Source organism: Barbatula barbatula (assembly GCF_947034865.1).
Source record: "Barbatula barbatula genome assembly, chromosome: 22".
Lineage (NCBI taxonomy): Eukaryota > Metazoa > Chordata > Actinopteri > Cypriniformes > Nemacheilidae > Barbatula > Barbatula barbatula.
Window position 1 is genome coordinate 2,563,498 of NC_136785.1, and position 15,340 is coordinate 2,578,837.

A 15,340-nucleotide genomic window follows, 5' to 3' on the forward strand; every position below is an offset into this window, starting at 1 on the left:
ATCCTGCCACTACACTAAGAGAAACATGACATGATGCAGCAGAATCATGACACACTATCAAATGGAAATATAAACAGATCCCTTGATAATTCCCTCCAACACGCAGCCTTAGCTGTAAGAATACTGTCAGTTATCTATCAGCACTGTAGGCGATGTTTTCATCAGTATATACTTCACAGCCTCTATTTTTCTGCTTTAGCTGTGATTTTGCACAGAATATACAAGATAATGGCTGAGAATAATGTCTTGACCGGTTAATCAAAGAAAATATGTCTCGGGAATCAGCTTGGTGGGGCTGGTTGCTTCTGAACAAATCATACACAAGACTTTGATAACTCCAGCCAATATGGATGAATTATTTATCTCTAAACAGATTTTTTATTCGATTGAATTTGAATAAAATAGCTTACGATCTGAAACCAAGCACCGCTGTATAAAAATGTATATAATGCATGAGTAAGCACTGTCATTAAAATGATGATGTACTTACCACTGTCTGCAGTCCACGTATGCAGGAGTATTATTATAAGCAAGATTATTTTCAATTCCATCGGCCGAGAGAAAAGTTTGAACAACAACTTAAAATGATCAAACTTCAGAGTCTTCTGATAGACACAAACAGAGTGAACGTTTTGCTTTTAATGTTCAGTCTGATCTGTGTGAAGATGTCTTGGGTTGTGATGCCTTTTAGCCTTTTAGCCTCCACTGAACCCATTTGGCTGCTATTATACAAGCCACAGATGCCACAAGAAAGGATGAAACTAACATTTACTTATTTAGAAGATCACTTTATCCAGTGCAACTTCTCATAAGAGCTTCAAACACAGAATTATTTTGTCACCATTATAGTAGTTCACAGTAGATTTCTGATATTAAAATTAAATAAAATGTAGGCTTAAAGATTTGTTGAAAAACAAACTAAACACAAATGAGAAATGTATTTTATTTACTCAAATAAAAATAAAATCAGCAAATAATAATAATAAACAGACAATACCACATAACTTATTAGCTGAAAAATTAAATCATGGCACTAAAAAAGAAAAACAATTGTATTTAAATACAATGACATTGGCAGACGCTTAAGCGACTTACATTGCATTATACTATACATTTGTTTCTAAATTTATGGAATTCCAGGGATAAAACTCATGACCTTGGCATTGGTAGTGCCATGATCTTACCACAGAGCTACAGGAAAGCAATTACATGCATAGATACATAATATAATTTTATAAAACCTTTATATGAGTCAGTCAAGTCAAGTCAGCTTCATTTATATAGCGCTTTTTACAATTTTCATTGTTACAAAGCAGCTGTACAAGAAAACATTGACTATATATAAGTAAAACATAAAAGGTTATGGAAGTCAAAACACAGGTCAAATATCAGACACACTATATATTCCTATATGCAGTGTTAATTAAATAAGACTATCAAAGATTATATGAGAGATTATTGTAATTGTAAGATATATTATATAAGATTAAAGATTTAAATTTAATATTAGAATATAAAGTTAACATTTTATGATAAAACTGATCAGTTTAGTTTTTCAAGGCAATGACACACAAAGTTATTTTATTTTGTTGAATAAAGTTTACAAAATTTGATTAATTATTTACTCCATTTACTGTAACATTAATAATACATTCTTTTTTTAATGTGACATATATTTGAATAACAATTCACATTTTACATGGATTATATTTTTGTTGCCTTTTTTATTTTTCTCCACTTCAAAACAGACCTGATCTGCTGTCTGCACTGAGACGACCCGTAGTAGTACAGCAGAGGGTCCAGAAAAACACTTGAGCTGCCCGCACACAGAGTCAACATGTAAGCCATATATGATGTGTTTCCCTCCCCGCTGACGCCTCCTGTTGCCAGAAGAACACAGTGATACAACAGGATCCCATTGGTGGATGCAAAACAAACCACAAACTCTATCAGCATGGCGATGATCATGATCACAGCTCTCCTTCGGCTATCCGAGGTTGATGATGATGATGATGTTGCTAAGCGACCAGACTTACTGAGTGAGTATATAATGGTGGAGTAACACGCCAAAGTGACGACCAGCGGCAGAAAGAAGAAGAGGCAGGAGAGGATGGAAAACAGGTACTCATACTTCTGATCTGCAGGGTCGATATGGTGCAAGACATCATGGCAGGTGATGCCAATGTGCTTGACGTTCAAGGTTTGTCTTATGGAAAGAATTGGGATCGTACCAGTGACTGCCAGCACCCAGACCAGCGCACACACATAAACAGAATTCCTCATGCTCCTCCAGGTCAGAGAGGCGACGGGGAACACCACGGCCATCAGCCGGTCCACACTCATGCACATCATCAGCAGTATGGAGCAGTACATGTAGCAGTAGAAAGCAGAGGTTACCACACGACACGCCGCCTCACCAAACACCCAATGAGATCCGTTCAGGTGATAGTGGATCTTCAGAGGCAGCAGCAGGGTGAAGAGCAGATCCACACACGCCAGGTTTGACATGAAGATCACAGCTGGATTCTTTGCTTTAATCTTACAGGTGAACGTCAGCAGGGCCAATGCGTTTAGAGGTAAACTAATGATGAAGAGGAAGATGTAGAAAGAGGGCATGACACGTGTGACTAGCGGCCCTTTGAGGAAGATCACTGCATCATCTGAGATTCTGAAGGCATCCTCGAATAGTATTTCTTCGATCAGATCAGTGCTGTTAAACTGATGTGAAGTGAAGTTGCCTGTACACAAACAACAATACAACATCAGAAAAAGCTCTTACGATAACATCAGTGACAGTGTATGACTTACTGTCCTTTTCCACACAAAACTATTATTTACTGTACTGTACTGTAGTACTGTACCTTACAAATACTGATTATGTTGCCATGTCAAATGGACTATACTTTTATTTGACTTTATGCTTTTTAGTTTGTCTGTTAGTATCACGAATATTACTAGGTATGAGTACAGTTACTTTCGCGTACATTAGGCTGGGGTGCATATGGGATTTTTTAACTGGGGGGGCAAGCTGTGAGCAAATTATTTACTCTCAGTTAGTTATTTTGAATAATTTGGGCTTTAGCTAGTGCTCAAGTAGTCACTTTTGCATCATTGTGGCTAATGGTCTGTACTAAAATGAACATCTTTGACTGGCGTAGTAGGAACAATGTAGTGTGCCGCGGAACCGTTTGTGTTCCTAAATTATTCAAAGGATCTCACTTTGTGTGAACAAACAATTTATATTTTTTGTCCTAAGGTAGTGGATGATGTCACAGAACTAGGCTTACATTCTTACAAGTATATTTATTTGTGTCTAACAGAACAAAGAAATGTATATAGGTTTGAAACAACCTGAGGGTGAGTAAATGATGACAGAATATAAAATAGAGCGAACTTTCCCTTTAAGAAACTTCTTTAGTGCAGGTTGGCATTTAGAAATATTTGATACCTCAGCTTGGATGGGCTGATACCATTTCTCCAGCTGCACATACGGGTGGGAGGTTCTTAGACGTCTGTGCAGTTTTGTTGTTGACCCTAACCTGGTCTGACGGATGTTTTCATTTGACCAATTCTGCACTGGTTTTGCAATCTTCAATGTAATTGAAGTGCAGCCAGATGCTGCTTTTTTAGTTTTTCGCTCATTTCTTCCAACACGCTTACACTTAAATCCAGCTCCCCTGCCTCTCTCTGTTGCTCTGTGTACCTGGCTTGCACCACTACATTCGCTATCATCAGAGCGTGTTTCCCCCTTCTATCACACAATGGTATGATCCTGGTCTGTCCTCCTATGTGACTGGGCGCATAGTGAGCCCATCCAAATAGTGCCCCGCCCCATCTGTGGCAAAAGATTCCCGATTCCGCCACTAGTCTAATGTATATAGCTGAAACCCCCTTCATCCTTAGATTTACTGATTTTTGTCGCCTTTCAAGGGAGATAGACTCATGTCTAGCAATAGCTTTATTTGTTACAGGGTTTTTAACCGAAAGCGCACAAATCCATTTAATAAAATAAAACCTCATGAGGACCAAAGGGTAAAGATTTTCCGTTGCTCGCACACAGCTACCGTATAACTGTATTGACTTAATGGAACATCATCTTTATAAACAAGTCATATGGTCTACTGTAATGTTGCTTTTGTAATACTTGTCTGTCAATGTAAAGCTTGACACTTAATGCTGATGTGTGAAGTAATCGATTGTGTAACAGATTTGGACATGATTTCAGAAAAGATTAATCAATATATTATATTGAAAATGCAAATATACAACTTATTATATTTGTTTTGTTACCTTTGCAATCCGAAACTGATAAACAGTTGGGTGCCGGCATCCCCCTCTCAGGGTACATCATCATTGGTTCAAAAGCTGCAATAGCACCTACAAGAACAGGATAGTGAAGATCTGCACGGTTTTAAAATCCAGGTGTAAAAAGTGTCTGTCTCTGAGCTCTGGGTACTGCGCCTTCTCCTGGTGTCATGATCGCGGGTGTTGAGACACGGACAGAGGACCCAGGTGCAGACAGCGGATAAAGAGTTAACAAGACTTTTAATAATAATACAAAACAAAAACCCACGAGGGGGTAACATAACAAAACAGGGAAAATAAAATAAGACAGGACTATACCAAAACAAGACTACTATTAACATAAAGATCTAAACTATACTAGACTAAACTAAACTAAACAAAGGACCTCACCACAGGAATCACAATGAACCAGCACGAGACAGATGAAACAAGGGCATTCAATAAGGGACCGAGGGGAACAGGTGTAGGGCATGCGTAAATAAGGAGGAGACGAGAGGGCAGGAACATAGATGAGACCAGAGAGAGAGTATGGCAAGCCAAATCAACAATAATTGCCTCTCTCCACATAAAACATGAAGCTCTGCCACTAGACCAAGAGAAACATGACATGATGCGGCAGAATCATGACACCTGGGGCCCGTTTCAGAAAGGAGGTTTAGTGAAAAATCTGAGTATATTAACCCTGAAATGAGGGAAACTCTGGGTTTTCCATCTCATAATGTGAGGAATGTCAAACCCGAAAAAGCGGGGTAACTCAAACCTGTTTCTAAAAGAGAGGTAATTTATACTCAGAGTCAGTAACCATAGGAACGTGTGCCATGTGCCGGTGCCGTGTTTTAAGAGGTCAAATTAACACTTGTGTATATATAATCCACACTCTCAAAGTGTGGATTATATATATACTGTAAAAATTAAATTGACCTTTTAACACTGGCGATTTTACTGTGAATGGATGTTCATTGATTTCAGAAGAGTAGTTTAGGACCCGAGGAAAATAAAGGAATTTCTCTGTGCAATTTTATAAAAAATATAATTTTTTACAGTGAATCAAAATATATCTCATCCATCCTTACATAAATAACATCAGCCATCGTGGCCGTATGTTACATCAGAGCTTATCCTTTCCCTTACATGTTCTCACATAGTGTAGTTTGGAGGATAAGAAATATATATAATTTATATAACCAACTCAAATCAGCTGTTCTGAAACCAAAACCTCAAAATTTGCATCTCAGTGTTAAACAACTCAGAGTTCACATTTTAAACTCGGTGTGGCTTGAACCTCCTTATTGAAACGGGCCCCAGATGTTTTTGGTTTGTAATACTGAGGATGCTTCATTTTAAACCGTATTCAGTGCATCCTGTAACCAAACAATATAACATTATCCTTTACCCTGTTCACCAGGGTCGGCATTCCTTCGGAGATCTTGACGGACCAGGGGACCCCGTTTATGTCCCGGCTGATGACTGACCTCTTCCACCTCCTTAAAGTGAAACCTCTTCGCACCTCGGTGTACCACCCGCGGACGGATGGCCTCGTAGAACGGTTTAACCAGACCTTGAAGAGGATGTTGCGGCGCGTCGTGGCAGAGGACGGGCGCGACTGGGACCTGATGCTCCCCTACGTGCTCTTCAGAGTGAGAGAGGTGCCCCAGGCGTCCACAGGATTTACGCCGTTTGAACTGCTGTTTGGCCGACAGCCCGGGGGTTTGTTGGACATCGCCAGAGACGCCTGGGAACAACAGCCGGCCCCACACCGAAGTGTGATCGAACATGTGCAGCAAATGCGAGAACGCATTGACCGAGTGATGCCGCTTGTGAGGGAGCACCTCGTGGAGGCCCAGCGTGCCCAAAAACAGCTATATGACCGGCCCGCCCAACCCAGGGAATTCCAGGCCGGCGATCGGGTGCTCATCTTGACCCCCACGGCGACCTCCAAATTCCTGGCTTCCTGGAGGGGCCCGTGTACCGTCCTGGAGAAGGTAGGGCCGGTCACGTACCGAGTCAGTCAGCCGGGACGACGGAAGGAAGAGCAACTGTATCATATTAACCTGTTGAAAAAATGGGTGGCCCCACCCCAGCAGATGGCCGCCTTCGCCGAGTCGGAACCTCCGGTTGTGGCCATGGGGGAGCAGCTCTCCCCGGACCAAAAGGCCGACCTGACCTCCCTGGTCCGTCAATTCTCCGATGTCTTCCACGAACGGCCCGGGCAGACTCGAATTATTCAACATGAAGTCCGAACAGAGCCAGGCGTAATCGTTCGGCAACGCCCCTACCGGGTCCCAGAGGCTCGTCGGCTGGCTATCGAGGAAGAGATCTCACGGATGAAGGAGCTAAAGGTGATCGAACCATCGCGTAGCCCTTGGTCAAGCCCCATTGTCATGGTCCCGAAGCCCGACGGAACCTTAAGGTTCTGCAATGACTTCCGACGCCTAAACGAGGTATCCAAGTTCGACAGCTACCCCATGCCTCGAGTGGACGAACTCTTGGAGCGACTAGGCAAAGCACGATTCATCTCAACGCTGGACCTCACCAAGGGGTACTGGCAAGTGCCCCTTTCGCCAGAATCCAAGGAGAAGACGGCCTTCAGCACCCCGTCTGGCCACCCCGTCTGGCCACGGTGCTGCCGTTCGGGTTACATGGGGCCCCAGCAACTTTCCAGCATATGATGGACGTGCTACTACGCCATCACCAGCCATACGCCGCCGCCTTCATTGATGACCTCGTCGTCCACTCTGAGAGCTGGGAGGGTCACCTTGATAGGCTGAGGAAGATCCTAGTAGATCTTTGCAAGGCGGGGCTGACCGCGAACCCAAGGAAATGCCGCCTGAGTCTAGCGGAGGCACAATACCTGGGATTCCGGGTCGATCAAGGTGTCATCCAGCCCCAGCAACGGAAAGTAGAGGCCGTCCAGAAAGCCTCCCGGCCCACTACCAAGACCCAGGTACGTGCATTCCTTGGGCTAGCAGGGTACTACCGATGCTTCATACCCTCTTTCTCTTCTCTAGCCAGCCCCCTGACCGACCTGACCAAAAAGGGGCAGCCGGAGCGGGCCCAATGGACCCCGGAGACAGAGGCATCGTTCCAGACCCTCAAACAAGCACTGGCGTCATCGCCGGTACTTCACGCGCCCGACTTCGGCTGCCCCTTCATCCTTCAAACGGACGCTTCCGATCTGGGGCTAGGAGCAGTCCTGTCACAAGTGAAGGATGGAGAAGAGCATCCGGCGGTATACATAAGCCGAAAACTCACCCCCGTGGAGACCCGCTATGCCACCGTGGAGAAGGAAGCCCTGGCCATAAAGTGGTCAGTCCTGGAGCTCAGGTACTACCTGTTGGGAAGATCCTTCACCCTCGTGACTGACCACGCTCCACTGACATGGATGGCCAGGGCCAAGGATACCAATGCCAGGGTCACCAGGTGGTTCCTTGCGCTCCAGGACTTCCACTTCACAGTCCGTCATCGAGCCGGGGCTTCCCACGGCAATGCGGATGGACTATCAAGGATGTGGTCAGGCTGGGCAACACGGTCAGGGGCACAACCCCCCCACCCAAAGCCCCCTAGTCCCCAACAAGCCGAGGCAACATACCAGGTCGATGCTTAGGGGGGGAGTGTGGCGGGCCAATGGCCAATCAGCGTCGCCATGGAAACACCACAATCAAGCCTCGGCACCTGCCGATCGTTTTCAACTGCGCCTCATCAAACAGACCAGATATAAGCAGAAGCAGAGGAGAAGAGGGAGAGCTTGTTCTCCTGACTGATGTCACTGCTAATGCTTGGTTTTGCTTCTTTTTACAGAGACCAGCGCCTAAAACGGTCGGCAGATACTCACCATCACCGCAAGTACACCGGAGGACCCTTCACCAACGCACCCCGCTGGGAACCAACCGCTACTTCCCCTTCTCACCGTACACCACTTCCCAGCTATTTTTTCACCAATAAATCACCCTCCGGGGTACCAACTGTACAACTGTGTCTGAGTTGCTTTCTGCCCGCCACACGGTCTATCCTAATGTATGTAGCCGAAGAACAAAGAAAGAAAGGTGTTCTTTGATAATTCACTGTGATATCAAACAATAAAGAGCATGTTATTGCCCTAGATGACATAAAATGTGATATGGATGAGAACCTGTGGCCAAATAGAGAAGACAGAGTAGATTAGCATTACTATACTATTGTATTTGTATCAATGGATGGTGTGTATGCAAATTCTTGTATTTTGGAATTACTCGGTGCAATTTTTTTTTTATAAATAAACGACATAAAATATTGACGAATTCTGGATCATATCTGATTCATTCCAGTAACATATATTGCAGTGAATTATAAACAGAGATGTGTCCTTGTTTTACACAAGAAAATATTGTATAATGCTACATGTTGTTAGTATTTTTTTAGTCATTGTTTTGTGGGTGTGTTTGTCGGCTGTCAACCTTTGCTAGTGTTCTGGAAGAATGTAGATGTAGTGCATTTTGAATGTGAAATGAACTGCTTTGCCAAGCTGAAAGTTGGTTAGGAGAACTGTGTGAAGAGTTTTGCAAAAGTGACCTTAGTATTGAGAAATGTGTTCTAGCGTCTGTAAAAAACTGTAACAACGCAAGGTCCCAGGGGATTGCAGATACCTATATAACCGGACGAATAGCCGTCACCTGAAACCAAACATACAAAAGCATCAGTGAAACTAAACTGTGAACACAGATCTTAAACCAAAAAATACAAATGTTTAACATTTTGCATTGTAGGTACACCTACAGTACATAGAACATAAAACAGCAAAAACTTCATTGTAAGCAATGACCCAACCACCACATAAAATCATAAAACACTTAGCATCACAAATTGAATCTAGTACGGTAGTTAGTATACCGGACATCTCACTGTCAACATCAATCTCCTGTGGGATCAACGATGTCTTTACTAGGTGATGCTGACCAGCTTCATCTGAAAAAAAGGAAAAAGGTTTTGAACTTGAATGGGCAGAGATCATTTTATTATTAACACATGGCCGAGCCAGATGCTTTAATCCACAGTTATACATTTACAGATTAACATTGCCATAAAGCACTATCAATGCATAGTGCTCTTTAACAAAAGTATAAAAAAACCCTCAGCACAATGCTGAAATATTAGGTATAATAATAATTTATTAATAAGGTATTAATGACTGAATTCTTTATACTGCTCCTCATTTTGGTCCAACTAAGTCATGTACACTGAAATACTGATCATTCTTTTTTGAAGGGAATTTTCTGGTAGCTAAATCAGATGTAGGATTGCCTAACTAAACAAAAGAAAACACAATAACACTGGATACACTCGGAACACTATCAAATGGAAATATAAACAGAACCCTTGATAATTCCCTCCAACACGCAACCTTAGCTGTAAGAATACTGTCAGTTATCTATCAGCACTGTAGGCGATGTTTTCATCAGTATATACTTCACAGCCTCTATTTTTCTGCTTTAGCTGTGATTTTGCACAGAATATACAAGATAATGGCTGAGAATAAAGTCTTGACCGGTTAATCAAAGAAAATATGTCTCGGGAATCAGCTTGGTGGGGCTGGTTGCTTCTGAACAAATCATACACAAGACTTTGATAACCCAAGCCAATATGGATGAATTATTTATCTCTAAACAGATTTTTTATTCGATTGAATTTGAATAAAATAGCTTACGATCTGAAACCAAGCACCGCTGTATAAAAATGTATATAATGCATGAGTAAGCACTGTCATTAAAATGATGATGTACTTACCACTGTCTGCAGTCCACGTATGCAGGAGTATTATTATAAGCAAGATTATTTTCAATTCCATCGGCCGAGAGAAAAGTTTCAACAACAACTTAAAATGATCAAACTTCAGAGTCTTCTGATAGACACACACAGAGTGAACGTTTTGCTTTTAATGTTCAGTCTGATCTGTGTGAAGATGTCTTGGGTTGTGATGCCTTTCAGCCTTTTAGCCTCCACTGAACCCATTTGGCTGCTATTATACAAGCCACAGATGCCACAAGAAAGGATGAAACTAACATTTACTTATTTAGTAGATCACTTTATCCAGTGTAACTTCTCATGAGAGCTTCAAACACAGAATTATTTTGTCACCATTTTAGTAGTTCACACTAGATTTCTGATATTAAAATTAAATTAAATGTAGGCCTAAAGATTTGTTGAAAAACAAACTAAACACAAATGAGAAATGTATTTTATTTACTCAAAAATAAAATCAGCAAATAATAATAATAAACAGGCAATACCACATAACATATTAGCTGAAAAATGAAATCATGGCACTAAAAAAGAAAAACAATTGTATTTAAATACAATGACATTGGCAGACGCTTAAGCGACTTACATTGCATTATACTATACATTTGTTTCTAAGTTTATGGAATTCCTGTGATGAAACTCATGACCTTGGCATTGGTAGTGCCATGCTCTTACCACAGAGCTACAGGAAAGCAATTACATGCATAGATACATAATATAATTTTATAAAACCTTTATATGAGTCAGTCAAGTCAAGTCAGCTTTATTTATATAGCGCTTTTTACAATTTTCATTGTTACAAAGCAGCTGTACAAGAAAACATTGACTATAAGTAAAACATAAAAGGTTATGGAAGTCAAAACACAGGTCAAATATCAGACACACTATATATTCCTATATGCAGTGTTAATTAAATAAGACTATCAAAGATTATATGAGAGATTATTGTAATTGTAAGATATATTATATAAGATTAAAGATTTGAATTTAATATTAGAATATAAAGTTAACATTTTATGATAAAACTGATCAGTTTAGTTTTTCAAGGCAATGACACACAAAGTTATTTCATTTTGTTGAATAAAGTTTACAAAATTTGATTAATTATTTACTCCATTTACTGTAACATTAATAACACATTCTTTTTTAATGTGACATATATTTGAATAACAATTCACATTTTACATGGATTATATTTTTGTTGCCTTTTTTATTTTTCTCCACTTCAAAACAGACCTGATCTGCTGTCTGCACTGAGACGACCCATAGTAGTACAGCAGAGGGTCCAGAAAAATACTTGAGCTGCCCGCACACAGAGCCAACATGTAAGCCATATATGATGTGTTTCCCTCCCCGCTGACGCCCCCTGTGGCCAGAAGAACACAGTGATACAACAGGATCCCATTGGTGGATGCAAAACAAACCACAAACTCTATCAGCACGGCGATGATCATGATCACAGCTCTCCTTCGGCTATCCGAGGTTGATGATGATGTTGCTAAGCGACCAGACTTACTGAGTGAGTATATAATGGTGGAGTAACACGCCAAAGTGACGACCAGCGGCAGAAAGAAGAAGAGGCAGGAGAGGATGGAGAACAGGTACTCATACTTCTGATCTGCAGGGTCGATATGGTGCAAGACATCATGGCAGGTGATGCCAATGTGCTTGACGTTCAAGGTTTGTCTTATGGAAAGAATTGGGATCGTACCAGTGACTGCCAGCACCCAGACCAACACACACACATAAACAGAATTCCTCATGCTCCTCCAGGTCAGAGAGGCGACGGGGAACACCACGGCCATCAGCCGGTCCACACTCATGCACATCATCAGCAGTATGGAGCAGTACATGTAGCAGTAGAAAGCAGAGGTCAGCACACGACATGCCGCCTCACCAAACACCCAATGAGATCCGTTCAGGTGATAGTGGATCTTCAGAGGCAGCAGCAGGGTGAAGAGCAGATCCACACACGCCAGGTTTGACATGAAGATCACAGCCGGATTCTTTGCTTTAATCTTACAGGTGAACGTCAGCAGGGCCAATGCGTTTAGAGGTAAACTAATGATGAAGAGGAAGATGTAGAAAGAGGGCATGACACGTGTGACCAGCGGCCCTTTGAGGAAGATCACTGCATCATCTGAGATTCTGAAGGCATCCTCGAATGGTATTTCTTCGATCAGATCAGTGCTGTTACACTGATGTGAAGTTAAGTTGCCTGTACACAAACAACAATACAACATCAGAAAAAGCTCTTACGATAACATCAGTGACAGTGTATGACTTACTGTCCTTTTCCACACAAAACTATTATTTACTGTACTGTACTGTAGTACTGTACCTTACAAATACTGATTATATTGCCATGTCAAATGGACTATACTTTTATTTGACTTTATGCTTTTTAGTTTGTCTGTTATTATCACAAATATTACTAGGTATGAAAACCGTACTTAGTAGGGAAAATAAATTGTAGTGTGCCGCGGAACCGTTTGTGTTCCTAAATTATTCAAAGGATCTCACTTTGTGTGAACAAACAATTTATATTTTTTGTCCTAAGGTAGTGGATGATGTCACAGAACTGAAAATTGCTTACATTCTTACAAATATATTTATTTGTGTCTAACAGAACAAAGAAATGTATATAGGTTTGAAACAACCTCAGGGTGAGTAAATGATGACAGAATATAAAATAGAGCGAACTTTCCCTTTAAGACACTTCTTTAGTGCAGGTTGGCATTTAGAAATATTTGATACCTCAGCTTGGATGGGCTGATACCATTTCTCCAGCTGCACGGATGGGTGGGAGGTTCTTAGATGTCTGTGCAGTTTTGTTGTTGATCCTAACCTGGTCTGACGGATGTTTTCATTTGACCAATTCTGCACTGGTTTTGCAATCTTCAATGTAATTGAAGTTCAGCCAGATACTGCTTTTTTAGTTTTTCGCTCATTTCTTCCAACACTCTTACACTTAAATCCAGCTCCCCTGCCTCTCTCTGTTGCTCTGTGTACCTGGCTTGCACCACTACATTCGCTATCATCAGAGCGTGTTTCCCCCTTCTATCACACAATGGTATGATCCTGGTCTGTCCTCCCATGTGACTGGGCGCATAGTGAGCCCATCCAAGTAGTGCCCCGCCCCATCTGTGGCAAAAGATTCCCGATTCCACCACTAGTCTAATGTATATAGCTGACACCCCCCTCATCCTTAGATTTACCTATTTTTGTCGCCTTTCGAAGGGAGACAGTGAGGGGGACGGATCGGAGGGGTCATGTCCCACCGTCCCCAGTGCCATCTGCGCGCCTGGGCTAATGTAAATAGCAGAAGCCCGGATCCATACTTAGATTTACCTCTTTTTGTCGCATTTCGTTGGGCGAGTGAGGAGGACAGATCGGAATCTGAAGGACTCATGTCCAACCCGCTCCCAGTGTCTTCTGCATGCCTGACATTAGACGATATCTGGTCCAGAGAAATTTCAGGGACTGTAAAAAATGAATAGCATTTTATTTACAGTACATTCTGTATGCTCAAGATTAGAAGCTTAAGATGAAACATAATCAGAAATCAATTTGCAAATGACATAAAAAGACAATGAGTAAAATTTTTATTATTATTCTAACAAAACACTGAGGCTTTGAGAAATAAAAAACAAGACAAACAAACGTAGTTTATCTTTTACCACACTGTAAAATGTCACTTTACGATTGAATATATGACCTGTTTTGTACGGATTAAACATTGTACAAGTTTGCACAACGATTCCACTCGTACAGCGTAAATCTGAATCAGTTTATCTTTCATACTTGACGTCCCACTTTTAGATTTGATCAAGGACATGAACTACTTATTGTTTGAACTGAACTCATGTCTATCAATAGCTTTATTTTTTAAAGGGTTTTTAATCTAAAGCGCACAAATCCATTTAATAAAATAAAACCTCATGAGGACCAAAGGGTAAAGATTTTCTGTGATTACATTCCGTTGCTCACACACAGGTAACTGTATTGAATTATGGGAACATCATCTTTATAAAAAAGTCATATGGTCTACTGTAATGTTGCTTTTGTAATACTTGTCTGTCAATGTGAAGCTTGACATTTAATGCTAATCTGTGGAGTAATTGATTGTGTAACAGATTTGGACATGATTTCAGAAAAGATTAATCAATATATTATATTGAAAATGCAAATATATAACTTATTATATTCTTTTTGTTACCTTTGCAATCCGAAACTGATAAACAGTTGAGTGTCGGCCTCCTCCTCTCAGGGTACATCATCATTGGTTCAAAAGCTGCAATAGCACCTACAAGAACAGGATAGTGAAGATCTGCACGGTTTTAAAATCCAGGTTTAAAAAGTGTCTGTCTCTGAGCTCTGGGTACTGCACCTTCTCCTGGTGTCATGATCGCGGGTGTTGAGACACGGACAGAGGACCCAGGTGCAGACAGCGGATAAAGAGTTAACAAGACTTTTAATAATAATACAAAACAAAAACCCACGAGGGGTAACATAACAAAACAGGGAAATGAAAATAAGACAGGGCTAATACTAACTATATTTAAACAATACTACTATTAACATAAAGGACTAGACTAGACTAGACAAGACTAGACTAGACAAAGGACCTCACCACAGGAATCACAATGAACCAGCACAAGACAGATGAAACAAGGGCATTAAATAAGGGATCAAATCAAGAGGGGAACAGGTGTAGGGCATGAATAAATAAGGAGGAGATGAGAGGGCAGGAACAAAGACGAGACCAGGGACCCGTTTCAGAAAGCAAGGTAAGTGCAAACTCAGAGTAAGTTAACCCCAGAAAACGCGATACTCTGGGTTTTCAGTTTCAGAACGCGAGGTATATCAAACCCGTTTCAGAAATCAAGGTATATTATACTTAGAGTGAGTAACCATAGTAACCTACTCTGTGAACCTAACCTGGTCTGGTGCAGGTTTTATTTCTCTAACCCGAGGTTTGTTACAATCTCCCTTTTAGAAGCGCGAGCGGTGTTGAACTTGCCTACGCCGTTTGTTTTTTCAATCGTTTTCCTTAATCGCGCACAAGTTTATAACACAGACATTAAATGTCCGGTTATTCAGTACCCGTAGATGAGGAAGCTGCATTCATTTGGAGAGAGCTTTCTATATAACACCAGAGATGCAGAACACGTTAGCAAGGCAACTATATGCATAGCAGTAAGAAAAGTGTGAATCGCTCTCAAGCACTTTTTATACATTTGTGTTAAGCTTCCTGTGA

General features: G+C 41.3%; 2 protein-coding genes across 2 annotated transcripts; both read right to left on the reverse strand.

The window, feature by feature from the left end:
* Positions 1 to 1,704: 1,704 nt before the first annotated feature.
* On the reverse strand, positions 1,705 to 4,351 carry LOC306911549 (proteinase-activated receptor 1-like; the record flags this gene model as incomplete). Its single annotated transcript, XM_079487018.1, has 2 exons — positions 1,705 to 2,738; positions 4,291 to 4,351. The coding sequence occupies 2 exons, from the start codon at positions 4,349 to 4,351 to the stop codon at positions 1,705 to 1,707; spliced, it is 1,095 nt and encodes a 364-aa protein (XP_079343144.1).
* Positions 4,352 to 11,270: 6,919 nt separating this feature from the next.
* On the reverse strand, positions 11,271 to 13,559 carry LOC306911550 (proteinase-activated receptor 1-like; the record flags this gene model as incomplete). The annotated part of the gene is made up of 2 exons (XM_079487019.1): positions 13,432 to 13,559; positions 11,271 to 12,298 (listed from the first exon to the last, which is right to left on the reverse strand). The coding sequence occupies exons 1-2, from the start codon at positions 13,490 to 13,492 to the stop codon at positions 11,271 to 11,273; spliced, it is 1,089 nt and encodes a 362-aa protein (XP_079343145.1). The 5' UTR covers positions 13,493 to 13,559.
* Positions 13,560 to 15,340: the final 1,781 nt, after the last annotated feature.